The following is a 26,302-nucleotide window of genomic DNA, read 5'->3' on the forward strand; positions in this document are numbered from 1 at the left end:
GCACACAGGACAGTGGGTATAACATAACGGTCAATATCTTTCCTCCTCCTGTCCCACACACATACATACAGGTAAAAAATACCCTGCATGCTACCTCTGTTTTTCCAGTGTGACCACAAATATTCTTTATATCTGAGTCAATGAACCCAGGCTAATTTCCCTAAATACAATTTTCTTATCTTACCCATCTTATATCCTACAGAAAGATACTTGTTTTATTCCATTATGTAAAACAAAATATTCCCTCAATTTTCTTCTAAACTATATAATATGAACTGTGTAATAGTAACCTATATGCTTAAAATCATCAAGTGAAGGGGGAATGAAGCAATGAAACAGGCAGTTGAAAATTCATGTTAGAAGATAGTTTATGATACAGTGTTTGAGAAGTTTGAGAAAACACATAGAGAAGTACAATAGGATTGTCAAGATGTGTAATTAATTTAAAGTGAGATTAGATGGCAAAGCTGAGGGTCCATCTCCAGCAGTTGCCAACTGCTTCAGTATACCTTTACTGAGTAAGGTAAGTTGTCGTTGTTGTTGTTAGGTGCTGCTGAATCAGCTCCAGCTCATAGAGACCCTGTAGGACGGAGTAGAACTGCCCCATAGGACTTCCAAGTAGTGGCTGGTATATTCCAACTGACAAACTTTTGGTTAGCCTCCAAGCTCTTAACCACTTGATTTATCCTGAGCTGTGCTCTGAAAGAGTAGTGAAATTATCTTAAAATAAATTTAAGGAGAATTCTTTTTCTGCAATTTAATAGGAGGTTGTGGGACATACGTAAAGAGATACAGGAAGGTAAAGGAAATGCACAAGTGAATTTACCTCTTCCACAGATGAATCATCAAGAAAAACCACCAGAAGAAAATCTAACAGAACTGATGGCATTCGTTCTCTTGGGCTTTGCTGACATACCCCATCTCCAGTGGTTTCTTTTTGGATTATTTTTAATCATCTATATCATTATCCTGATGAGCAATGGCACCATATTTCTAATAACAAAAATGGATCCCGCTCTCCAGAGCCCTATGTATTTTTTCCTGGCAAATTTTTCCTTCTTGGAAATCTGCTACGTATCAGCTACTCTCCCCAAAATGCTGATGAATCTAGGGACCCAGAGAAGAATAATTTCTTTAGTTGCCTGTGCTACACAGATGTGTTTTGTCCTTATGTTTGGAGGTACAGAGTGTTTGCTCCTGGCAGTGATGGCTTATGACCGCTATGTGGCCATTTGTAACCCCCTGAACTACCCTCTAGTCATGAACCACAGGGTCTGCATCCAGTTGGTGACTGGGTCCTGGACCATCGGAATTCCAGTTATGATAGGGCGGACTTATCAGATTTTCTCTTTGCCTTTTTGTGGATCTAACCAAATTAACCACTTCTTCTGTGACATTCCCCTAATACTCAAGTTGGCTTGTGGGGACACCTTTGTAAATGAGATGTTGGTCTACATAGTTTCTGTGTTATTTATCATGGTTCCATTTCTGTTGATACTTGGCTCCTACAGTAAAATCATCTCCATCGTCCTGAAGCTGCCATCAGCCATAGGCCAAGCCAAAGCCTTCTCTACCTGCTCATCTCATCTTACGGTTGTGGTGTTATTCTTTGGATCAGCCATTATTACATACTTAAGACCCAACACTAGAGACTCAGAGGGAACTGACAAAATGCTTTCTCTTTTCTATTCTATCCTAACTCCTATGTTTAATCCCATGATATATAGTCTAAGGAACAAGGATGTTATAATTGCACTGAGAAAATTGCTATGCAAATAATTAACTTCATTAAAGTATGAGTTAAATGTATAAGAATTGTTTTCTCACATATTTTCAGTCCAATTTCAGTATATGTATACCTTGTCTTCTATATTATACCAATTATTTCCAAATGAAAAATCACTTGTAATGTCGGGCCTTCCTACTCAAGTAATGTAAGTAATATGTGTCAGCTGATAGAAAATCATTCCATTAGTAATTCTATAATTTCATTATTTGATAAGACCTTTTGCAAGTGCTGATTTAGTCACGTGTAATGTATAATATTTCACTTAGTGTAAAACATATCATTCATTTCCGTGAGTGTCCACACAGTTGTGACACCCATTTTAAAAAACCAGGTTGGCAATATGCCGTATTTAACACTATAGACCGATCCCTTGGTATCCACTGGGGATTGGTTCCAGGACTCCCATGAATATCAAAATCCATGAATGCTCAAGTCTCTTATGTAAAATGGCATAGTATTTTCATGTAATCTATGCCCAAACTCCAGTATACTTTAAATCATTTCTAGAATACTTATGATACCAAAAACAATGCAAATGTGTGAATAGGTCTTATACAGTATAGTTTAGGAAATAATGACAAGATACTGTTGGAGAAAGGCTCAAACAATGAGTGCTGGGGAGAGACTGAGGACTTGTGAAATGGCAGGAGGCTACAGCAGGGTATGCCTACACATCACTTCATTCATATAGATTCAGGGTAGTGCTTGATGCAATAACAACAGTAATATAATCTCTATGATAAACCTGAAAAGGCCTCCTTGAGGAAGTAACATTTGAACTGAGTTGTAAATAGTTAGAAGTAGTACTATGTAAAGAACATTCTAGGCAGTCGTAAAAGCAAAGGAAGACCACTAAGGTTTACATTCTTAAAGCGTAAAGAACTGATTGCCTGGAGAAAAAAATGTGTTACCAGATGAGGTTGGAAATAAAGGCAGGTGAAAACTTATACAGCAGTTTTCAGTTCCTGGATAGAAATTTGAATTATTCCCGTTACAATGGAAATTCATAAACATGCTTAAGATTTTCTGTAGAGAACATTTCAGCAGTCTGAATGTACCAGCCACTCCTTGGAAACCCTATGGGGCAGTTCTACTGTGTCCTACAGAGTTGTTATGAGTCTGATTCAACTTGACAGCAAGGTTTTTGTTTGTTTTTTTATAAAGAACACTTAAGAAATAATTAAAAATGCACACTCTTCAGAACAATATTGTAGAGGGTGATGGCTGTGGTAACGACCCTTTCAAGTTTTTAAATCACTTAAAATTGTAAACCTAGCCTTGAAACAAGAATCAGATGAAATGGGAAACATATTGTGCCATGATGTGCTGGATTCTACGATGCTATTTTATTTTATTTATATATATAGTCATCCTTGGTATCCATGGGGGAATCTTTTCATGTTCTTCATTGATACAAAATCTGAGCATGCTTCAATCCATTTTATACTTCTCATATACTTTAAATCATCTCTAGATTATTTATAGTACCTAACACAACCTAGTAAATGCTATATAAATAGTTGTTATACAGTACTATAGTGTTTAGGGAATAATGACAAGATGGAAGGTGAACATCCTCAAACAACGAGTGTTGGAGAGGGCCTGAGGACCTGTGAAATGGTGGGAGGCTATGTGAGGATATGCTTACACATCGTTTGGTTAGCATGGATTCAGTGTAGTGCTCAGCCAGCAGTAAATTCAAGCTTTCTTTTTGGAACTTGCTTTTTTTTTTCTGGATATTTTCAGTCCAAGGTTGTTTGAATCTGTGGCTGGTTAACCCACAGATATAGAAGACCAACTGTATACACACATACACACACATATATGTATATTTATATATAACATGTTATATGATAGATAATATATAATACACAATAAATAATATATAGTACATAATATATAATGTATATATTTTATATTAAAAATATTATCAGTTGTAAATGGTAATTTTCATGATATTTGATTATATTTGTATGCATGTGTACATATGTGTGTGTATATATATATAAAAAATAGGTATATATATATTTTTATAGTTGTTGTTGTTAGGTGCCATCTACTCATTTCTGACTCATAGGAAACCTATGTACAACAGAATAACATTGGTCCTGTGCCACCCTCACAATCATTTTTATGCTTGTGCTCATTGTTGCAGTCACTGGGTCAATCCGTCTCATTCACAGTCTTCCTCTTATTCACTGACCCTCTACTTTACCAAGCATGCTGTCCTCCTCCAGGGACCAGTCACTCCTGATCACGTGTCCAGCGCATGTGAGAGGAAATCTCGCCATCCTTCTAAGGAGTGTTCTAGTATTACTTCCTCCAAGACGGATTTGTACATTCTTTTGGAAGTCCACGGTATATTCAGTATTTTTCTCTAACACCACAATCCAAAGGTGTCAATTTTTCTTTGGTCTTAGTCATCACCCAGCTTTCACATGCATGGGAAGTGATTGAAAACACCATGACTTGGGTCAGGGACATCTTAGTCTTCAAGATGACATCTTTGATTTTCAACCCTTTAAAGAGGTCTTTTGCAGCAGATTTGCCCTGTACAATATGTTTTTTGATTTCTTGACTGCTGCTTTTATGGGTGTGGATTTTGAATCCAAGTAAAATGAAATCCTTGACAACTTCAATCTTCTCTCCACTTATCATGATGTTGCTTATTGCTACAGTTGTGAGGATTTTTTTTCCTTTGTGTCAAGGTATAAACCATACTGAAGGCTGTGGTCTTTGATCTTCATAAGTGCTTCAAGCCCTCTTTATTTTCAGCAAGCAAGGTTGTGCCATCTGCATAACGCAGGTTGTTAATGAGTCTTCCTTCAATCCTATACCCCGTTCTTCCTCATATAGTCCAGTTTCTCAGACTTTTCGCTCAGCATACAGATTAGATTGATACAGCGCAAGGACACATCCCTGATACACACCTTTCCTGACTTTAAACCACTTGGTATCCCCCTTGTTCTGTTTGAACAACTGCCTCTTGATCTATGTACAAGTTCCGCAGAAGCCCAATTAGATGCTCTGGAATTCTCATTCTTTGCAATGTTATCCATAATTTGATATGATCCACACGGTTGAATGCCTTTGCATAGTCAATAAAACACAGGTAAACATTTTTCTGGTATTCCCTACTTTCAGCCAAGATCCATCTGACATCAGCAATGATGTCCCTGATTTGATGCCCTCTTCTGAATCTGCCTGGAATTTCTGACAATATACTGCTGCAGCCAGTTTTGAATAACCTTCAACAAAATTTTACTAGTGTGTGATATTAATGATCTTGTTTGATGATACCTGTATTCAGTTGGATCATCTTTCTTGAGAATAGGCTTAAGTATGGAGCTCCTTCATTCAGTCTACCAGGTAGCTAGCTTTCTTCCAAAATTCTTGGCATAGAGGAGTGAGCACTTCTAGTGCTGCATCCGTTTGTTGAAACGTCTCAACTGATATTCTGTCAATTCCTGGAGTCTTGTTTTTTGCCAATGTCTTCAGGGAAGCTTGGACTTCTTTCAGTATCATCAGTACCTGCTCATATGGTACCTCCTGAAATGTTTGGATGTCGACCAATTATTTTTGGCATAGCGACTTTGTGTATTCCTTCTATCTTCTTTTGATGCTTCCTGCATTGTTTAATATTATCCTCATAGAATCCTTCAATATTGCAGCTGAAAGCTTGAATTTTTTTCTTCATTTCTTTTAGCTTGAGAAATGCCAAGCATGTTCTTCCCTTTTGTTTTTCTACCTCCGGGCCTTTTCACATGTCATTCTAATACTTTACTTTGTCTTCTTCAGCTGCCTTTTGAAATCTTCTGTTCAGCTCCTTCACTTCATTGTTTCTTCCTTTTGCTTTAGCGACTCAACGTTCAGGATACCCTGTTGGATAGTGGTTAAGTGTTATAGCTGGTAACCAAAAGGTTGGCAGTTGGGATCCACCAGGCACTCCTAGGAAACTCTATGGGGCAGTTCTACTCTGTCCTATAGGGTCACTATGAGTCAGAATCAATTCAGTGGCAACAGGTTTGGCTTTTTTGGTTTTACTTGATGTTCAAGTGTAAGTTCCAGAGTCTCTCTTCTGACATCCCTTTGGTCTTTTTTTTTTTCCTCTCCTGTGGTTTTTGTGACCTCTTGCTTTCTTTATGTATGATGTCCTTGATGTCATTCCACAACTCGTCTGGTCTTTGGTCATTAGTGTTCAACACGTTAAATCTATTCTTGAGATGGTCTCCAGATTCAGGTGGGATATACTCAAGGTCATACTTTGGCTCTCGTGGACTTGTTCTAATTTTCTTCAGTTTCAACTTGAAACTAACATATGAGCAATCGATGGTCTGTTCCACAGTTGGCCCCTGGCCTTGTGCTGACTGATGATATTGAGCTTTCCCATCATCTCATTTCACAGATGTAGTTAGCTTGATCCTGTTGTAACCCATTTGGAGAAGCTCACATGTATAGTCATCGCTTATGTTGGTGAAAAAATGTATTTGCCATGAAGAAGTCTTTGGTCTTGCAAAATTCAGTTATGTGATCTCTGGTATCATTTCTATCACTGAGGCCATATTTTCCAACTACTGACCCTTCTTCTCTGTTTCCAACTTTCTCATTCCAATAACCAGTAATTATCAATGCATCCTCATTGCATGTTTGGTCAATTTCAGACTGCAGAAGTTGGTAAAAAGCTTTAATGTCTTCATCTTTGTCCTTAGTGGCTGGTGCATAAATTTGAATAATAGTCGTATTAACTGGTCTTCCTTGTAGGTATATGGATATTATCCTATCACTGACAAGGTTGTACTTCAGGATATATCTTGAAATATTCTTTTTGACAATGAATGCAATGCCATTCCTCTTCAATTTGTCATTTTCAGCATAGTAGACCATATGATTGTCTGATTCAAAATGGCCAATACCAGTCCATTTCAGCTCACTAATGCCTAAGACATCGATGTTTATGTGTTCCATGTCATTTTTGACAATTTCCAATTTTCCTAAATTCATACTTCGTACCTTGCATGTTGTGATTATTAACGTGTATTTGCAGCTGTTTCTTTTCATTTTGAGTTGTGCCACATCAGCAAATGAAGGTGCTGAAAGCTTGACTCCATCCATGGCATTAAGGTCAACTCCTCTTTGCAGAGGCTGTTCTTCCCCAGTCTTATTTTGAGTGCCTTCCAACTTAGGGAGCTCATCTTCCAGCACTACATCAGACAATGTTCTGCTGTTATTCATGTTTTCAATGGCTAACTATTTTCAGAAGTAGACTGGCAGGTCTTTCTTCCTTGTCTGTCTTAGTCTGGAAGCTTAGCTGAAACCTGTCCACCATGAGTGAACCTGCTGGTATCTGAATATCGGTGGCATAGCTTCCAGGATCAGAGCAACACACAAGCCCCCAGAGTACCACAAACTGACTGACACGTGGGAGAAGTGCAGCTGGACTGTATATATTTTTATCATACACACAAAACAAGGAGTTTAAGCATTTAATGAACACCAGTTGACGAATAGGACCACTAAATTCAATAAAAGTGTAAACAACAAAGTAAGGAACACTAACAAATATACTTATAAAATGATTATTACTTGTCAGGTACTACTCTCAAGTGCTACCTTAGGGAATAACCCATTCAATTCTCATGGAATTGGTGCTGTTTTATTAACCACAATTTAAATAAAAAACTGATTTGGAGATTTTAAGTCATTTGCATTAGAACCAGCTAGTTGGTGGTGAAATATAGTTGGAATCTATTTACTTGGCTCCAGATTCCACACTCTTAACACTCCTGCATACACTTCCCCATGGGAGAAAGCTGATGAACAGACAATGAGCATTATTCACAAAGTCTGTCCTCATTAGGAATGGTAATAAACTCAAAAAACAAACTTGCCATTGAGCCAATTCCGACTCATGGTGACTCTAAGGGACAGAGTAGAACTGCCACCATAGGGTTTCCAAGGAGCACCCTGTGGACTTGAACTACCGACCTTTTGGTTAGTAGCTATAGCTCTTAACCACTATGCCACCAGGGTTTCCAGGAATGGTAATAGTGCAGATTAAAAAATAAGTGAGTCTCGCCATCTTTTCTCCATTAATTTGGCAAGCATACAAAATAGATTTTTAATCATAGTAGAGGCTGACTACCAAAAGAACGAACAAATCTGTCTTGGAAGAAGTACAACAAGAATGCTCCTTAGAAGCAAGGATGGAAAGACTGCATCTTACGTACTTTGGACATATTGTCAGGAGGGATCAGTCCCTGGAGAAAGACATCGTGCTTGCCAAAGTACAGGGCCAGCAAAAAGAGAAAGACCCTAAATGAGATGGATTGACACAGTGGCTGCAACAATGAGCTCAAGCATAATGATCGTAAGGATGGCGCAGGACTGGGCAGTGTTTCATTCTGTTGTACATAGGGTCACTATGTGCTGGAACCGACTTGATAGCACTTAACAACAACAACAACAAAGGTTGAAAGCAGGAATCAATATATGAAGTAGCAGTAAAGTCAGAAAGGAATATGAGGCAGTTGCACGTACTACATGCAATATATCTTGTTTACCTTCTTCTTCTATAAATGAGCAAAGCTTCAGTTGATAATAACAATATTTTCCAGCTTCAGCAAGGAGTTCTTTGTCAAAATCTCTCCCATTGATGGAGTGGTATTAGGTGTGGAAAAGGGAAAAGAAAATGTATGCCTTCTATTTCCTCACTACAGGATTGTGTCATAGTCTACTCATTGTCTTCAAATTTGTTAAGGATGCATTTAGGTATCCTTTTCTTGTAAAAACATGGGATTTCACTTTGTAAAGGATGCATTTAGGTATCTTTTTCCTGTAAAAACATGGGATTCTAGAGGAATCAGTGTTGGCTGGTAGTCACAGTCTTACTGACCAACACTTGGTGTATTACATAATAGGTTAGTCAGTTCCAAGGTTCCCATTGGCACCTGCTATCCAATAACTGTTGTTGTTAAGTGCCATCGAAGAAGACACAGTGACCCCATGTGACAGAGAAGAACTGACTCATAGGGTTTTCTAAGCAGTAATCTTTATGGAAGCAGATTGCCAGGTTTTTCTCCCACAGAGACACTAGGTTAGTTAGAACTACCAGCCTTTCAGTTAGCAACCAAGAGCTTAACTATTGTTCCACCAGGGCTGTTAGCCCTAAAGCCTGTGGTGAACATAAACCCAATGCCATCGCGTCAATTCCGACTTATAGCTACCCTATAGGACAGAGTAGAACTGCCCCATAGAGTTTCCAAGGAGTGCCTGGTGGATTTGAACTGCCAAACCTTTGGTTAGCAGCTGTAGCACTTAACCACTAAGCTACCAGGGTTTCCGTGGTGAACATAAGAACACATTATTTGAAGTAAAATAACACAAGTCCTGGTTCTGTCAATTAGTGTTTAATATCTGGAAGTGGAGTACAGGTGAGGTAATACTTTGTCCCAGTGATTGGAAGTCAGACAAGTTGGGAATGCCTATCTCCTCCAAATATAATTATAGTGAAAGAATTGAGAGGGAGTACCACCTCACAGCTAAGGAAAAATCCTGCGGACCAAAGCTGCAGAAGGATCCTCCTGACACGGTGAAGACAAGCAGTGTCTCAGACATAAAAACAACAGCAAATTGGTACAAAAACAAGAGCACATTGATATGGAGGCAAAACAATCAAAAGCAAAGTCATCATAACCTGTTGCCTTCAAGCTGATTCCGACTCACAGTGACCCCACAAGACAGAGCAGAGCTGCCCACGGAGCACCTGGTGGATTCCAAATACTGACTTTTTGGTTAGCAGCCAGAGCATGTAACCACTACACCACCAAGGATTCGTAAAAACACAAGCCCGTTTCTGTGGAGTCAATTCCAACTCATAGCCGTAACACTTAACCACTGCACCACCAGGGCTCCCACAGAGCGATCATATGGGGCTAAAAATTCAAGATTTAGGCTTGATGTATTTCTCCCCCCAAAAAACCATGGAGTGGAGTGAAATTTGGGAAATGTTAAATTCTTAAATGTTGCAGTGAAGGAGAAGTTTTGTATTTTTCTATTTTTCTATAGAATATTTAGTCTCATCCCCTTGTTTATAATGACTATTTGTAACCTAAGTTTTTCTATTCGTGGGCTCCGATTTGTCTAGAGTGCATCATAATATAAATATAGTAATCTTGCTTTAGGCAAACCAGAATTGACCCTGCCTTCCTAAAAGTCACTCAAAAAAAAATCCAAACCTGTTGCCATCAAGTAGATTCTGAGTCATAGCAACCCCATAGGACAGAGTAGAACTGCCCCATAGAGCTTGCAAGGAACGTCTGGTGGATTTGAACTGCCAACCTTTTGGTTAGCAGCCATAGCTCTTAACCGCTACACCACCAGCATCTCCATAAAGTTACTCCAAGATCATAAATATCTACCACTGCGAAGCAAAACCAGTACACTAATGATAAGAAAATGAGCAGAACATGTTCAGATGATGTTAATGAAACATGATTTACTAAAAAGTCTATTCAAAAGAATCATCGGAAATAAAGCAAGAAAGTTAAGCAAGCAAGAGATACGGAATGTGAACATTGTCTTGCAGGTAATATAGGGTGGTTAGGAATATTTCTTTTCCCAGGAAATCCATGAGCTCTGACTGTATTTTGAAAATAAAGAATGTGTGAAATAATATTCTATGCAGAGACTACAGAGAAAGTCTGGTCTATCATGAAAAACTGTTTGGGAAAATCACACCAAATTTAATTGCAAAGAGGAGCAATTAGTTAGCAAATTAGGTATGACCCAGGAGAAGAGATACCTCCACAGGGGATAAGTGACTATTTCCTACATAAAGAGAACTTGCTATTTCAAAAGCAAGTCGAATTCCTGTTTAAAAAATAGAATACATTTTAAACAATTTAAATATTAAAAAAAAAAATCAAACACCGTCAAAGAGAAAGGAGTACAGCAAAGACAAAAAGGGTAAATATAAACTATTAATATGTTGATATTGTGTTTTAATTCAGGACTATTACTTAATTTGAAGATCGATATTTAGTAAAGAATATCAAACTCCTGAAATAATGAGTATATCTTCATCTGAAGATGTGTTCACTGCTTGAGACTGCAGCTGTAGATTTCTTTCTGAATTAAAATGTTAAATTAAATGTGTTTCAAGTGTTTTAAATACATATAATTCTCCCTAATTCATCTACTGCTGGTGATGATGATAACTAATTTTAGAAGTTACTCATTTTAAGAAATAACCTCTTAAGGAAACTAGATGCAAAAAAATTAAATCTATTTTGCTATTCTGATAACAAGGGAAATATTGCCCTTATTAATGAAATCATTTATGTAAGATGGACACTCCTTCCATTAGGGAAAATATGAAACATTTATTTCTTCTTAATCGTAAGTTCATGAAAAAAATATTTAGTTCAATATTTTTGATTCATATTCTATTATGTCATACATTACCCCAATAAAATCATACTGTATATCTGAAAGGACTCAGACATATCTGATAACTACTTTTACTAAATATTTTATGTGTTTTTTTTGATTTCCCCTAGGAATGTTTTATTTTACCTTAATATAGGGAACTATGCCCAAATATTATTATGATTAAAATATATAAATGTGAGAAGGTTGTGTTTTTTAAAAATAAGATCCATTTTTAATCAACAAATAAGATTGAGAACTACTAGAATCTTAATGGGAACTTATAGAGTTTGCTTTTTGCATTCTCACCACAAATACCACCTTTAATCACCTTCTTCTTCCTGGTCAATATATTTTCTAATATAAATTTCTTTTAATATAATTTATAGTCATATGGAGCATACCATGTTAGGGGCATAACCTTGTGAAATATTCTTACTAAATCATAGGATGTAATGTCAAGGGAATAAAAGACATGCATACAGTCAAATAGCATATTTGAGGGCTTATCATGGAAATAGTGTTAGAATTCATAGGCCAGAAATTATACAGTAAAACCTTTGAAAATCAGAACCTAGGTAAAGCAGAACCTGTCAGAGAAGGAAAACTCACAGGATGTTTAGGAGGTAGGGGTTCTTAATAGAGAGCAATAGAAAAATGGTAAGACTGTATCCTGCCAAAGGCAGAAAACTTGCAAGACCTGGAAAACAAGGCAGGCCTGTTGAATACCGCCTCTCACAGGTTTCATTGTGTTATGGGCTAGATTGATTGGAAAAATATTCATAGACATTTATCAACCTAATAGTTAATTGAGGTTTTCTGCTGGCTCTAACTGCTATAGATGCATTTTGTCCTCACGGTAATCTATAAAGTACCTGTGTGTTTTACGCACATTCTTATGTACTTAGCCATTGTACATCATTCCACATGATGTGCATTGTTGTAAGTAAAAACGGTATATTTTAGGTTTGTAAAATGGTTTATACCAGCTTAAAGCTCATGGACATTTTTTCCAATCCCAGTGTTTATTTCGAGATGTGACTTCATTTCATTCCATTGGTTTGCTAAGTAAATACAAAAGTCTTGGATAAAATACATTAAATAAAGTACTAAGATGGAGTGGTTTAGGATATCATGTGAACAGCAGACAGAAAGAAGAAAATATTCTAGGTTTCAAAAAAGTTGAAAAATAATCAATAATGTATTAATTAAAAATTACAAAACCTTTCCATTAGACACTACTCTGTTTTCAAGGTTATAAAACAAGAATCTTAAAAGAAGATATAATCAGATTGCAGTACATTGCATATAATTAACTGAATAAATGTTAACAAGCTTGGGAAAATTCATTATTTTTCCATATCACAGCTAGGAATCTGGAAATAGCTTGGTAGTAGAGTTGAAATCCAGAGCTTGTGAAAACCTGGAAGATTTATGCGAAATCTTCAAGTCTCAAATTTTTAGCTTCTAATGAAAAGTGGAGATATAAACACCTTATTTTAAAATAAAACAATAAGAATATGATAAAGAAATAATTCACGCTGGCACTAATATAATTCAATGGTACTAATATAATCTTGGCTTTGCAATCAACACCCATGGAAGCAGCAGTCAAGAAATCAAATGATGCTTTGCATTGGGAAAATCTGCTGCAAAAGACACCTTTCAAGTGTTAAAAAGCAAAGATGTCACTTTAAGGACTAAGATGCACCTGACCCAAACGATGGTGCTTTTAATCATGTAGTATGCATGTGAAAGCTCGACAATGAATAAAGAAGACTGAAGAAGAATTGACACCTTTGAAATTTGGTGCTGAGGAAGAATATTGGATATACCATGGGCTGAGAAAGGAAGGAAAAATCTGACTTGGAAGAAGTACAGCCAGAATGCTCCTTAGAAGCAAGGATGGCGAGACTTCATCTTACATACTTTGGACATGTTATCAGGAGGGACCAGTCCCAGGAGAAGGACGTGATGCTCAGTAAAACAGAGGGTCAGTGAAGGAGGAAAACCCTCAATGAGATGGACTGACACAGTGGCTGGGCAATGATCTCAAGTATAACTACAGTTATGAGGATTTGTGCAGGACAGGGCAGTGTTTCTTTCTGTTGTACATAGGATTGCTATGGGTCAGAACTGACTTGGCAGCACCTAACAACAACGATATAATCCTTAAGGAGCCATGGTGGCACAACAGTTAAGTCCTTCATTGCTAGCTGAAAGTTTGGCAGTTCAAATTCACTCAGCAGCTCTACTGGAGAAAGGACTTGACCATTTGTTCCATAAACATTACAGCCAGGAAAAACTAATGGGGTATTTACACTCTGTCACATGGGATTACTATGAGACACCTAACACAACAATACAATCTCTAGGATAATCCTGAGAAGACCTTTCTGAAGAAATGACATTTGAGCTGAGTCCTAATTAGAAGTAACTCTGTAAGGAACATCCTGGGCAGATGAAAGAGCGGAAGAAGACCCTTAAGGTTTACATTCTTAGAAACCTACAGAACTGATTGCCCAGGGTGGGGGATGGGGGGTGTTTTAGTCAATGAGGTTGGAAATAAAGGCAGAGGCCAAGTTATATTGCAGTTTTCAATTCCTGGAAATAAATTTGGATTTTTCCAAGTACAATGGGAATCCATGAAAGTGCTTTTAGCATGGTAGTAAAATGAGGGAATTTACACCTTTTCAATGTCCACACTGATATTCCTGTACACAAGGTATTGTAGTGGAACAAGGCTATTATATTCATTCCAAAAATGAGAGGATAGTTTGAACTAAATAGAGGTGAGGAAAATCAGCATATTTTGAAAGTTTAAGTGTTGTGAGTGATGTGCGTACAGCTGCTAGTATGTCTGCTCCTGAGAGTGTGAAAATTAGTTCCTGAATTCAGCAAATAAACCCCTTCCCTCTCAACTGATCTGATCTCTCCCCTCCACGGAGCAGGATTGCCAGCGACCAGAAATCATGATTAGGGCAATGCTCTAGGGCTTGATCAGAAAAAGAAATAGCTGGAGGGAATGCAGCGGAAGAGGGTTAGACATGGTTGTAGGGACTTATGGAGATAGTGATGCCTCAGTTGTAACCCTAATAAGAGAAACATGAATACCAGAGAACAAAAGATAAAATGTATTGGATTAAATGAATTTTGTGTCTTAAGGTTATATATTAATAAACATTAAATACAATTGGAGCCCTGGTGGGGTAGTTTGAATCCACCAGCTAGCTGTTCCTTGGAAACTCTATGGTTTATTGATATATAGGAGGTAGTGATAGAGAAAGTTGTAAAATACAATACCTGGGCTCAATCGTTTACATATTCATTAAAAGAGATGAAACAGGCACATAAAAATGGAAAACAACATGGAACCTTATTCCCTGAGTTACAAACAAACAAAAAAAAGCAGAGTCCTGTTTGAGTATATGGTGTGCAGGGTTGGATATTATGTGTAAATGAAGATCAAAAACAAACAAACAGAAAGCCTTCAAAGATATATGTGAAATTTAAAGACAGGCCAATTTTGGAAAGAGGGAAAACTTTGAAAGAAGGGAATTGGTTTGAGGAGGTTCTCATTTAAAAGAAGGGCAGGTCAGATTATGATTCTATATTTAACTGAATTAAAGGTCTCAGTTGCATTCTCCCCTCTTGTATGGAAAGATTAATAAAAACGTATGGCTATGGATCTTACTGGAATGATTAGAATGCAAATCTAGAATTATAAATCAATTGCATGCACATTTTGTTGATTGAATTGATTTTCTCTGCAGGTGACTTAATTGCTCCTGGTTTCACAACAGATCACCCAGGATCAGAGAATGCAAGTGTCAGAAAGAAACTGAGAAATTATAAAGGCCAATGCCCATGTCACAATTCAATTATCAAAAAGGAAAATACAGCCAAGGAGAACAAAGCCACAGATAGAAAGCAAATTAAAAGTAATGGAAACCAGTATCAGTACAATGACGGAATTTGTTCTTTAAGGATTTTCTGATATTCCCAAATTCCACTGGTATCTTTTTGGAGCATTCTTAGCTGTTTATATGATTATTCTGATGGGCAATGGCATCATAATTCTAATAACAAGAGTAGATCCCGCACTTCAGACCCCCATGTATTTTTTTCTCAGTAACTTTTCCTTCCTGGAAATCTGTTATGTGTCTGTCACTCTTGCTAGAATGCTCATGGATCTTTGGACCCAGAAAGGAAACATTTCTTTGTTTGCTTGTGCTACACAAATGTGCTTTGCCCTTATGCTTGGAGCCACAGAATGCCTTCTGGTGGTGATGGCCTATGACCGTTACATGGCCATCTGTCACCCTCTGCACTATCCTATAGTCGTGAACCACAAAACTTGTGTCCAGCTAGTGGCTGGCTCCTGGATCAGTGCCATTACCATTGAGGTAGGGCAAACAGGACAGATTTTCTCTGTGTCTTTTTGTGGTTCTAACCAAATTAACCACTTCTTCTGTGACATTCCCCCAATCCTCAAGCTGGGCTGTGGTGACATCTTTGTCAATGAAATGGTAGTCTATATATTTGCTATGGTATTTGTCACTGTTCTTTTTATGCTGATACTTGGGTCCTATAACAGAATTATCTCAACCATCCTCAGGTTGCCATCAAACACAGGACAGACCAAAGCCTTTTCCACCTGTTCTTCCCACCTCATAGTTATAGTTTTATTCTATGGATCAGCTATTATTACCTATTTAAAACCCAAATCCAACCAATATGAAGAAACAGACAAACTTCTCTCTCTTTTCTACACCATTTTGACCCCAATGTTTAACCCCATGATATACAGCCTGCGGAACAAAGATGTTACAGAAGCATTGAGAAAATTTCTTCCCAAATCACTGGCGTTACGACACACTTGAACTAACAGAACTTATACAATCCAAGAATAAAACCAGCAACTCAAAAAACAGTGGGCAAATCATTTGAATAAAGACTGTCATGGATTGAATTGTGTCCCCCAAAAATATATGTATCAATTTGGCTGGGCCATGATTCCCAGTATTGTGGAAGTGTCCACTATTTTGTCATTTGATGTGATTTTCCTATGTGTTATAAATCCCACCTCTATGATGTTAACGAGATGAGATAGTTGGCAGTTATGTTAATGAAGTAGGACTCAATCTACAAGATTAAGTTGTAGTATAAGTCAGTATCTTTTGAAATATAAAAAAAAAGAATTGAGCATAGAGGCGAGAGGCCCTCCTACAACCAGGAAAGCAGCTCCAGGAGCAGAGTGCGTCCTTTGGACCCAGGGTTCCTACACTGAGAAGCCTAGTCCAGGAGAAGATTGATGACAAAAACCTTCCTCCAGAGCTGACAGAGAATGCCTTCCCCTGTAGCTGATGCCCTGAATTTTGACTTCTAGACGACTAGCTGTGAGAAAACAAACTTCTGTTTGTTAAAGCCAGATGGAATGGAAGAGAGTACTGAAAATGGAACAAACAGAACATAAGTAAAGAGAATGTTGACACGTTGTGACAAATGTCACTGAACAATTTGTACAGAAATTGAGAAATGGAAACCTACCTTACTGTGTAAACTTTCACCAATAAATAAATAAAATATTAATTAAAAATGTATTGCTAATTAATTTTTAAAAGTTTTAAGCCAACACCCATGTAACTCCCAAGTAGATGGATACATAGAATTTTACCAGCGCTGTAGAAGTCAATTGCTAGCCTTTTCCTGATCATATCTTCCTCTCAGGCCAGCAATAATCACAAGTGTGACTTTTATTGTATTTATGCACTTGCTTTTCTATATATTTTCACTATGTAAATATGTCTATCAAAAAGTACAAATCAATATTCCCTCTTTGCAAACTTCATGTAAATGAAGTCATGCAGTGTGTATTTCATGTGTTTTAATTTCATCAGTGAATGTTGTATTTTATAAATCATTCAGGTTGTTGCATATATTTGCAGTTTGTTCAATTTTATTTACATTTTTTATTCAATGGTATAAATATTCAGAGCATTAAAAAATACAGTCTACATGAGACTAGAAGAATCCCAACAGTCATGGTTCCCAAACCCTCTGTTGGCCCAGGACAGGAACCATTCCTGAAGATAACCCATCAGACATGGAAGGGACTGGACAATGGGTTGGAGAGAGATGCTGATGAAGAGTGAGCTACTTGTATCAGTTGGACACTTGAGACTGTGTTGGCATCTCCTGTTTGGAGGGGAGATGGGAGGATAGAGGGGGTTAGAAACTGGCAAAAAGTTCACGAAAGGAGAGACTGGAAGGAGGGAGCGGGCTGACTCTTTAGGGGGAGAGTAAATGGGAGTATGTAGTAAGGTGTATATAAGTTTATATGTGACAGACTGACTTGATTTGTAAACTTTCACTTACAGCACAATAAAAATTATTAAAAAAAAAATACGGTCTACAATGGTGGGCATTTGGGAAATTGCACTTCGATTAATGCATACTGTTGCAGTGCACATAGGAATTCTTAGTTGTTATTGTTAGGTGTTTTCAAGACAGGCCTGACTCAGAGTGAGCGTTGACAAAACAGAACAAAACAGCCCAGTCCTTCATCATCCTCAAGTCATGCTTGTGCCCATTTTTGCAGCGACTGTGTCAATCCATCTCATTGAGGGTCTTCCTCTTTTTTCATTAGAGTAGGGATTATTTTTGAAATTATCAGGCATTTATTTAGCTCTTAAATAATTTTTCAAAGTGGATGCATCAATTTATACTTGTAATACTTGTAATAGCAGTGTTTGGAAGTGCCAATGTGATGTTCCACTTCCTGACCACCACTCAGTATTATCTTACTTAAACATTTTTATCTATTAGCTTGATGTAGAATTAAAAAAAAACAAAAACAAAAACAAAAAACCAAACCCTTGCCATCGAGTTGATTACAACTCATAGTGACCCTATACGACAGAGAAGAACTGCCTCATATGGCTTCCAAGGAGCACCTGGTAGATTCAAACTGCCAACCTTTTTGGTTAGCAGCCGTAGCTCTTAACCACTATGCTACCAGGGTTTCCTGATGTAGAATATATTATTGTGATTTCAATTTGACTGTTTCTGATTATTGAGGTGGTGTTGTTTTTGTTAGGTGCCGTCGAGTCAGTTCTAACTCATAGTGACCTGATATACAACAGAATGAAACAGTGCCTGGTCTTGTGCCACCCTCATGATCTTTGTTATGCTTGAGCCCATTGTGTAGCCACTGTGTCAATCCACCTCATTGAGGGTCTTCTTTTTCAGTGACCGTCTACTTTACCAAGCATGATGTTTTTTTCCAGGGACTGATACCCTCTGATAACATGTCCAAAGTATGTGAGATGTAGTCTCAACCATCCTCGCTTCTTAGGAGCATTCTGGCTGTACTTTTCCCAAGACAGATTTGTCCATTCCTTTGGCAATCCATGGTATACTCAATATTTTTTGCCAACACCACAATTCAAAGGTGTCAATTCTTTTTCAGTCTTCCTTATTCATTTTCCAGCTTTCACATGTATATGAGGTATTATTATTATTGAGGTAGGGCTCATTTCAATATTTTTATGGATATTCTCTTTTGTAAAGTGCTTTCAGATGTCATTTGGTAGATAGATGATAGATAGATAGATAGATGATAGACAGATTAGATAGATAGACACACAGACAGACATGATAGATAGATAGATAGATGATAGATAGATAGATAGATAGATAGATAGATAGATAGATAGATAGATAGATAGATAGATAGATAGATAGATAGATAGATAGATAGATAGATGATAGATACTTCATACAGCCTTTAGGTTAGTAGTGGAAATATATAAAATCCACTACCAACCTCAAAGATGGAGGTAATTATAAACCCTTAGGAATCACTATTTACTGAATAATAGGAGTAAAATCATATTTCCACAAGGGGAAACTTGGCTTCAAGTCAATATTCTTAAACTATCTGTCACTCAGATATGAAGTCTTGAAGGGGAAGTATTTTATAACAATAGACAGACTAGTGACCTGGCACCTTGCCCCTAATATCAGCTGGAATTTTACCAGATTCTCATTTCTCCTAAATGAAATTTAATAGGATTCACATCTTAAATACGGGTTCACAGAGGGAAATGAAATTGGGAAAGGGTGGTGTAGCACTGCAAATAAAATAAATGTCCCCCATGGGGATTATTCTCAGGGCCAAAAAACAAAACTTTTGAACTAGATTTAATATATTAAACAGCCAGTTTTTAGTTCTCGGTTTGTCCGGGTAGTCTTGAAGAAATAAATTATTGTATGATTTGTAGCTAAAAATATTCTTTGTTGTCAGAACATTTATTACAACTTTTATAGAAGCAAGCCCCAGAATTTGGATGAAGACACAAATTTCAGAGGAGAGAATAACCAAATAACTTCAGGAAAATGTGACAGGAGCTCAGTTTAATAGGAACAGGGCCCATATGCAGCAGTCATAGTAGATAAGGGGAGAATTGGTTTGTGAGAATTTTGCATGGCCTCCAATGGTATTGCTCAGTTAAGGGCAATCAGGACCCTATTCAAGTCTATGAAATAAGACTTTCTGCATGCTTTATTCTATTGAAACGAAGGGTATTCTGCATGGTAAGAGCTACCTAGGAAAATAAATAATTAAACCAACTCAGAATGTGCCAAAGAGATTTGTTTAATGAGAAATTTAACTGTGTCCAGTGGGAGAGATCCCAGGGGATGGAGATAACTTTTTTTTTTTTAAAGCGCAATCCATGTTCAAAATGAACAGAGTGTTTTGAAGGTAGATTAAATAGCATTGATGAAAGAAGTTGTTTCAGCCAAAGTAATTTAAATACACAAATACATAAACATTCTTCAGTGAGGAAGAAATAAATTTATTACAAACAAACCAAACCCAAACCCGCTGCAGGCAAGTAGATTACTACCCACAGTGAACCTTCAGCACAGACTAGAATTGCCTTATTGGGTTTCCAAAGCTTTAAATCTTTAAGGAAGCTGACCACCACAGCTTCCTCACACAGAGCAGATGGTGGGTTCCAACTGCTGATCTTTTGGAAAGCAGCTGAGCACTTTAACCACCAAGCCTCCTACTATCCAAAATAAGAAAGGTAAATATGAAATATTTTATATTAATATTCAACTTTAGTTCATGATATTATTAAAGTTAATGTTTAATATGGAGTAGGGAAGGTACCGTTTTATTCAGGCAGCTCATTTATATTTCTGACTCTACTGAATATAATTTACCTTAAACAATGATTTTAAATAGTGATATTAATAACTTTAAAACACTGAAAATTTGAAACATTGCTCTTTTTGTAAGAATACTAAATAATTATGGGAAAACTTCATTTCCAGCAAATATTTTGTAGCAAATAAGCATTATATTTATGTATTTTAGTTCTGATATTTTCATAAGACATTTAAAGTAAAACAACCCATGAAATAAATTTACAACCATTGAGAAATCCAAGAAACATTTATTTTAAAGAAATTACTATTTTTACATTAAAAAATTCATAAAATAATATAAAGTTTTAAGTTCATATTGTTTTTCAAGTTAATTTTAGGGTGTATATTTCTAATTTATATTGAAAATACAAACACAGCTAAGGTTTAGGTAGATTGGGGGCATTGACAATGACTAATATTTAACCGAAACAGAATCTCGTTAACCAAAGCCAAACTCATTGCCTTCAAGTGGATTCTGACTCACACCCACCTATAGGATAGAGTAGAACTGCCTCACAGGGTTCCCAAGGCTGTAAATCTTTACAGAAGCAGACTGCCACATCTTCCTCCCACAGACTGGCTGGTGGGTTTGAACCATTGACCTCTTGATTAGCAGCTGGGCACTTAACCATTGCACAACGAGCACTCCTTCAGTTTTGTTATGCATTCCTGAGTCATTTGGATTTTTTTCTAGGGAATGGATGCTTAGATTTCAAATAAAAACATGACACCATTAAGTTTTATTTCCCTTTATGTAATAACAACTTAAACATTTTCAAGAAAGAAGAGTAATATAGTTTTGGGAGAACGCACAGGGTAAATTTCTGCTCTTTCTACCCTCTTCTCTTGAGGAAAACAGACAAATCTTACATATTTAATGTTATACGTGGATAATTTCATCACCAAAAAGTTGAGTTTGTATAATTAAAACCATTTCTTTTAGCACTCACAATTTATTTAATTAACAAGAATTAATTTTTTTTTTTTTTTATTAAATGTCATCATTCATAATACATAAAGATTTGGTTCTTTTGTCTTCTTTTGAATCTTAATTCTCTCCCACTTAAGGGTGATGCTTTCATTTTAATAATGTCTATTCCTTTATTTTAGTTCAAAATCAAACCCTGAGTACCACATTAGGTGTACATCCATTTTCTGGGATCTATATTAATTTCAAGTAAGAGAATAATCACAGCCTTTACCACTCAGATCGTTTAGTATCAGTAAAAGAAAATGTATACAAAGGCTATTAACCTAATTGCAATTCTAAGTGCTGAGCAGTGGTGGGTACTACAGGTTCTACACATCCAAAAAGCAGAGATAATGATATAAACCCAAATATTGGCAGAGAACTCATGGGGAAATCACTGCTTTTGAGTTGAACGTTCTTGGAGTTTGTAACATTTTGATAATTGCTTTTAAGATCTCACTTCATTCCCACAACAGTCCTGTTATACGAAAGAAAAATAAATTAGCTGGAGAGTATCGTTCATGTTGCATAGCATACTGAGTAAAGTTCGGAACAGTAAATTAACATTAGTTTCAATAATAATTACGATAAATGGATGTTAATAATAAGTAACTGTTAATAACAGTAACAATAATAGACGACAATAAAAACCTGTTGCTGTCGAGTCAATTTCAACTCATATGTACCCTATTGGTCAAAGCAGAACTGCCCCATAGAGTTTCCAAGGAGTGCCTGGTGGATTTGAACTGTGGACCTTTTGGTTAGCAGCCGTATTCCTTAATCAATACACCAACAGGGTTTCCTAGGACAACAATGGATAACAATAATAAGAGGGTTTTTTAAATGTCAGGGCTTCTTCAAGGTTTTTTAATTATATTAAATGATTTGATTCACTCAACACCACTAAATGTTGATATAGTTGCTAGTCATTTTACAGCTGAGCAAAATGTGACATGGAAAGATTAGTTAACTTACATGAAGTCATCACACAGGTAGGTGTTGGAGCTATAGTTCAATTTCTGTCTATCTGGGAGATATTGTTCTATAACCATAGCACAGAGCTTTGGTGGCACAGTGGTTCAGTGATTGTCTCCTAATCAAAAGGTCAACAGTTCAAACTCTCCAGCTGCTCCACAGAATAAAGGTATGGCAGTTGGCTTCCCTAAAGATTTACAACCTTGGAAATCCTATGGGTCAATTCTACTCTGACCTACAGTGTAGCTATGAGTTGAAATTGACTCCTTAGCAATGTTTTTTTTTTTCTTTTTTTAAACCATGGCACCACACTTCTTCTCTACTTAGTGGACAAAGTGCAAACGTATTAGGAAGGAGAGATGAAAAGCAGGGTGAGACAAGAGGCACCTTGCCTTTTGCAAAATTTAAGAAGGCACTCACTTTCAGAATTGTGCAAGTGCAAGGAGGGCCCTGAGCCTCCTTAAATGTTGCACTTTAGGAGTTTCACTAACTAGTTCTTGTCTTGAGGATGATGAAAGGAAACAGTGGGAAAAACAATCACCAAAAACAGGAATTCAAAACCACTTTATCAAATACTGAAATAGGCAATCTGTTAAATTCTAGGCCTACATGATTAAAGGATATATTATCTTAATCATAATTATAGAACCATACTAAAAAATAATCAGTTTAAAATTGGTAAGTAGGGGATACATTTTACCAACATTATCTCATTTAATTCTCACAAAGAAGTAAAGCCTAGAAACTTTAAGTAATAGCTTAATATCACAATGACAATAAATTGTGGAGAAAGGAGTCAAACTCAAGTCCATTAAAAGATACTGATTTGCAATCAAAATCTACATGCAATTGGTTAAATTATCCACACTTAGTGAGTCTCAATATCTTTATATCTAAAGAAAAGTGAGTTTAGAAACAGTTATCTAAATTGTTTTTTAGAAACAAGAAAAATAATGTTGGGTGCGCAGATCACAGTGGGTATAACACCCAATATCATTCCTCCTTCTGTCCCACATATAAACACGGGAAACAAATACCCTCCATGCTACCCCTGTTTTTCCAGGGTGACCACATTTATTATTAGTAGCTGAATCAATGTTCTCAGAACAATTTCCCTGAATAATATCATCTTATCCTGTATACTTAACATCCTACCAAAAGACATTTGTAGTATTTTCCTCTGCAAAATGAAATATTCTCACACTTTTCTTTCTAAATCTCTAATATGAACTATATTATATGCTTATAGGTGACCTGGTGGCACTGTAGTTAAGTGCTTGACTTCTAACCAAAATGTTGGTAGTTCAAGTCTACCAGCCACTCCTTGGAAATCTTATGTGGTAATCCTACTTGTCCCTATAGGGCCGCTGTGAGTTGGAATCGACTCAGTGGCAATGGTTTGGGTATATGCTTAAAATCATGAACAGATGGGAGAAGGGAACTTTGAAACAGGCAGTTGAAAATGTATGCTAGAAGACACTTTATGATATAGTTTTTCAGAAGCGTCACTGAGAAAATGCATAGGGAAGTACAGTAGGATTGTCAAGATGTGTAATGAATTTAAAGTGAGATTAGATGGCAAAGCTGAGGGTCCATCTCCAGCAGTTACCAATTGCTCCAGTGCCTTGTTGAGTTAGGTATAGCTTGTTCTATCCTGGGCTGTGCTCTGAAAGTATAATGAAATGATCTTAAAATAAATTTAAGGGGGCTGTTTACTGTGATATAACAGGAGGATGTGGGATGTACTTAAGTAGCATCATTCTTAAAGTGCAAACAATTGCATTGGTCATAAAATCCAATCCAGACACCTCCATATGATTTAGAGATAAGGAAGGTTAAAAGGAAATGCTCATGTAAATTTACCTTTTCCGCAGATGAATCATCAGGTAAAACCACCACAAGATAATCTAACCGAAGTGATGGAATTTGTTCTCTTGGGCTTTGCTGACATGCCCCATCTCCAGTGGTTTCTTTTTGGATTGTTTTTAATCATCTATATCATTATCCTGATGAGTAATGGCACCATAGTTCTCATAACAAAAATGGATCCTGCTCTCCAGAGCCCTATGTATTTTTTCCTGGCAAATTTTTCCTTCTTGGAAATCTGCTATGTATCAACTACTTTCCCCAGAATGCTGATGAATCTAGGAACCCAGAGAAGAAGAATTTCCTTAGTTGCCTGTGCTACACAGATGTACTTTTTCTTCACGTTCGGAAGCACAGAGTGTTTGCTCCTGGCAGTGATGGCCTATGACCGCTATGTGGCCATTTGTAACCCTCTGCACTATCCTTTAGTCATGAACCACAGGGTCTGTATCCAGTTGGTGACTGGCTCCTGGGCCACTGGAATCCCAGTTCAGATAGGGCAGACGTATCAGATTTTCTCTCTGCCTTTTTGTGGATCTAAACAAATTAACCACTTCTTCTGTGATATTCCCCAAATACTCAAGCTGGCTTGTGGGGACACCTTTGTAAATGAGATGTTGGTCTACATACTTTCTGTGTTATTTGTCATGGTTCCCTTTCTGTTGATACTGGGCTCCTACAGTAAAATCATCTCCATCATCCTGAAGTTACCATTGGCCACAAGTCAAGCCAAAGCCTTCTCCACCTGCTCATCTCATCTTATGGTTGTGATGTTATTCTTTGGATCAGGTATTATTGCCTACTTAAGACCCAATACTAGACACTCAGAAGGAAATGACAAAGTGCTATCTCTTTTCTACACTATCCTAACTCCTGTGTTTAATCCCATGATATATAGTCTAAGAAATAAGGATGTCAAAATAGCACTGAGAAAATTGCTATGTAAATAATTCACTAAAGAATCAGGTAATGTATGAAAATTCCTTTCTTCCATATTTTTAATTAAATTTCAACAGCTGTATACTTTTAACCATAACTTGTGTTATGGTTTAGTTGTGTCCCTCCAAAATGTGCATCAGCTTGGCTAGGCTATGATTCTAAATACTGCTTGATAGTCTGCCATTTTGTGATTTGAGTCGAAACCTTCTAGAAGACAACTGGTTTGGTGATTTGCCTATGTGTTGTAAACCCTAACTCTATGATGTAAATGAGACAGGATTAGAGAGGCAGGACTCACTCTACAACATTAAGTTGTACCTTGAGCCAATGTATTTTGTGATAAAAGAGAGAAGCTAGGATAGAGATAGAGGGACCTCCTACCACGAAGAATGATGAACCAGAATGGAAGCATGTCCTTTGATCCCTGCACTGAGAAGCTCCTAGACCAGGGGAAGATTGATGACAAGGACCTTACTGCAGAGCCAGCAGAGAGAGAAAGCTTCCTCTGAAATTATCTCTCTGAATTTGGATTTCTAGATTCCTAGACTGTGAGAAAATAAATTTCTCTTTGTTAAGCTATACAATTTTGGTATATCTGGTATAACAGCACTAGATTATTAAGACACCTTGTCTTTCCAAACAGTACAATCATTTCCAAGTTAAAAATCTCTTGTAATGTTGTCAGAACTTTCTGCACAAATTGTACAAGTAATATATATAATAAAAACCTGAACCTATTGTCGTTGAGTTGATTCCAACTCATAGTGATCCTATAGGACAGAATACAACTGTCTCATAGTGTGCAAGGAGCACCTGGTGGATTCGAACTGCCGACCTTTTGGTTAGCAGCTGTAGCTCTTGACCACTACACCACGAGGATTTCCGATATATATATATTAAAAAATACATATATTAGCATATAGCAAATCACTGTGTTAGTAATTCTGTAATTTTATTGTGCAATGTCCTCCTTCAATAGGAATTTTTGCTTGGGCTAATTTAGTTTAGTCAGTTGTAACGTATAATCTGTTATATTACTTAGCCTAAACATTTCACTGCCATGAGTGTACATACGGTTGTGATACCTATTTTAAAAACCAGGTTTGCAATAACCATTA

General features: G+C 36.9%; 2 protein-coding genes and 1 pseudogene across 2 annotated transcripts; all 3 read left to right on the plus strand.

Annotated features, from left to right (window-relative positions):
• Nucleotides 1-834: 834 nt before the first annotated feature.
• LOC100674019 (olfactory receptor 10AG1-like) lies at nt 835-1,828 on the plus strand. Its single transcript, XM_064289075.1, has one exon. It carries the CDS (start codon nt 838-840, stop codon nt 1,777-1,779), a length of 942 nt encoding a protein of 313 aa, XP_064145145.1. The 5' UTR covers nt 835-837; the 3' UTR covers nt 1,780-1,828.
• A 7,438-nt stretch (nt 1,829-9,266) lies between these two features.
• LOC135232073 (olfactory receptor 10AG1-like) lies at nt 9,267-16,098 on the plus strand (annotated as a pseudogene).
• Nucleotides 16,099-23,816: 7,718 nt separating this feature from the next.
• On the plus strand, nt 23,817-25,195 carry LOC100674582 (olfactory receptor 10AG1-like). Its single transcript, XM_064289076.1, has one exon. The coding sequence runs from the start codon at nt 24,254-24,256 to the stop codon at nt 25,193-25,195; it is 942 nt and encodes a 313-aa protein (XP_064145146.1). The 5' UTR covers nt 23,817-24,253.
• Nucleotides 25,196-26,302: the final 1,107 nt, after the last annotated feature.

The sequence above is a fragment of the Loxodonta africana genome, chromosome 7, assembly GCF_030014295.1.
Source record: "Loxodonta africana isolate mLoxAfr1 chromosome 7, mLoxAfr1.hap2, whole genome shotgun sequence".
In the NCBI taxonomy this organism is placed as follows: Eukaryota; Metazoa; Chordata; class Mammalia; order Proboscidea; family Elephantidae; genus Loxodonta; species Loxodonta africana.

Excerpts from the sequence above, each read along its gene's own strand:
- LOC100674582 (XM_064289076.1), top strand. The coding sequence starts at position 24,254 with ATGAATCATCAGGTAAAACCACCACAAGATAATCTAACCGAAGTGATG.
- LOC100674019 (XM_064289075.1), top strand. The coding sequence starts at position 838 with ATGAATCATCAAGAAAAACCACCAGAAGAAAATCTAACAGAACTGATG.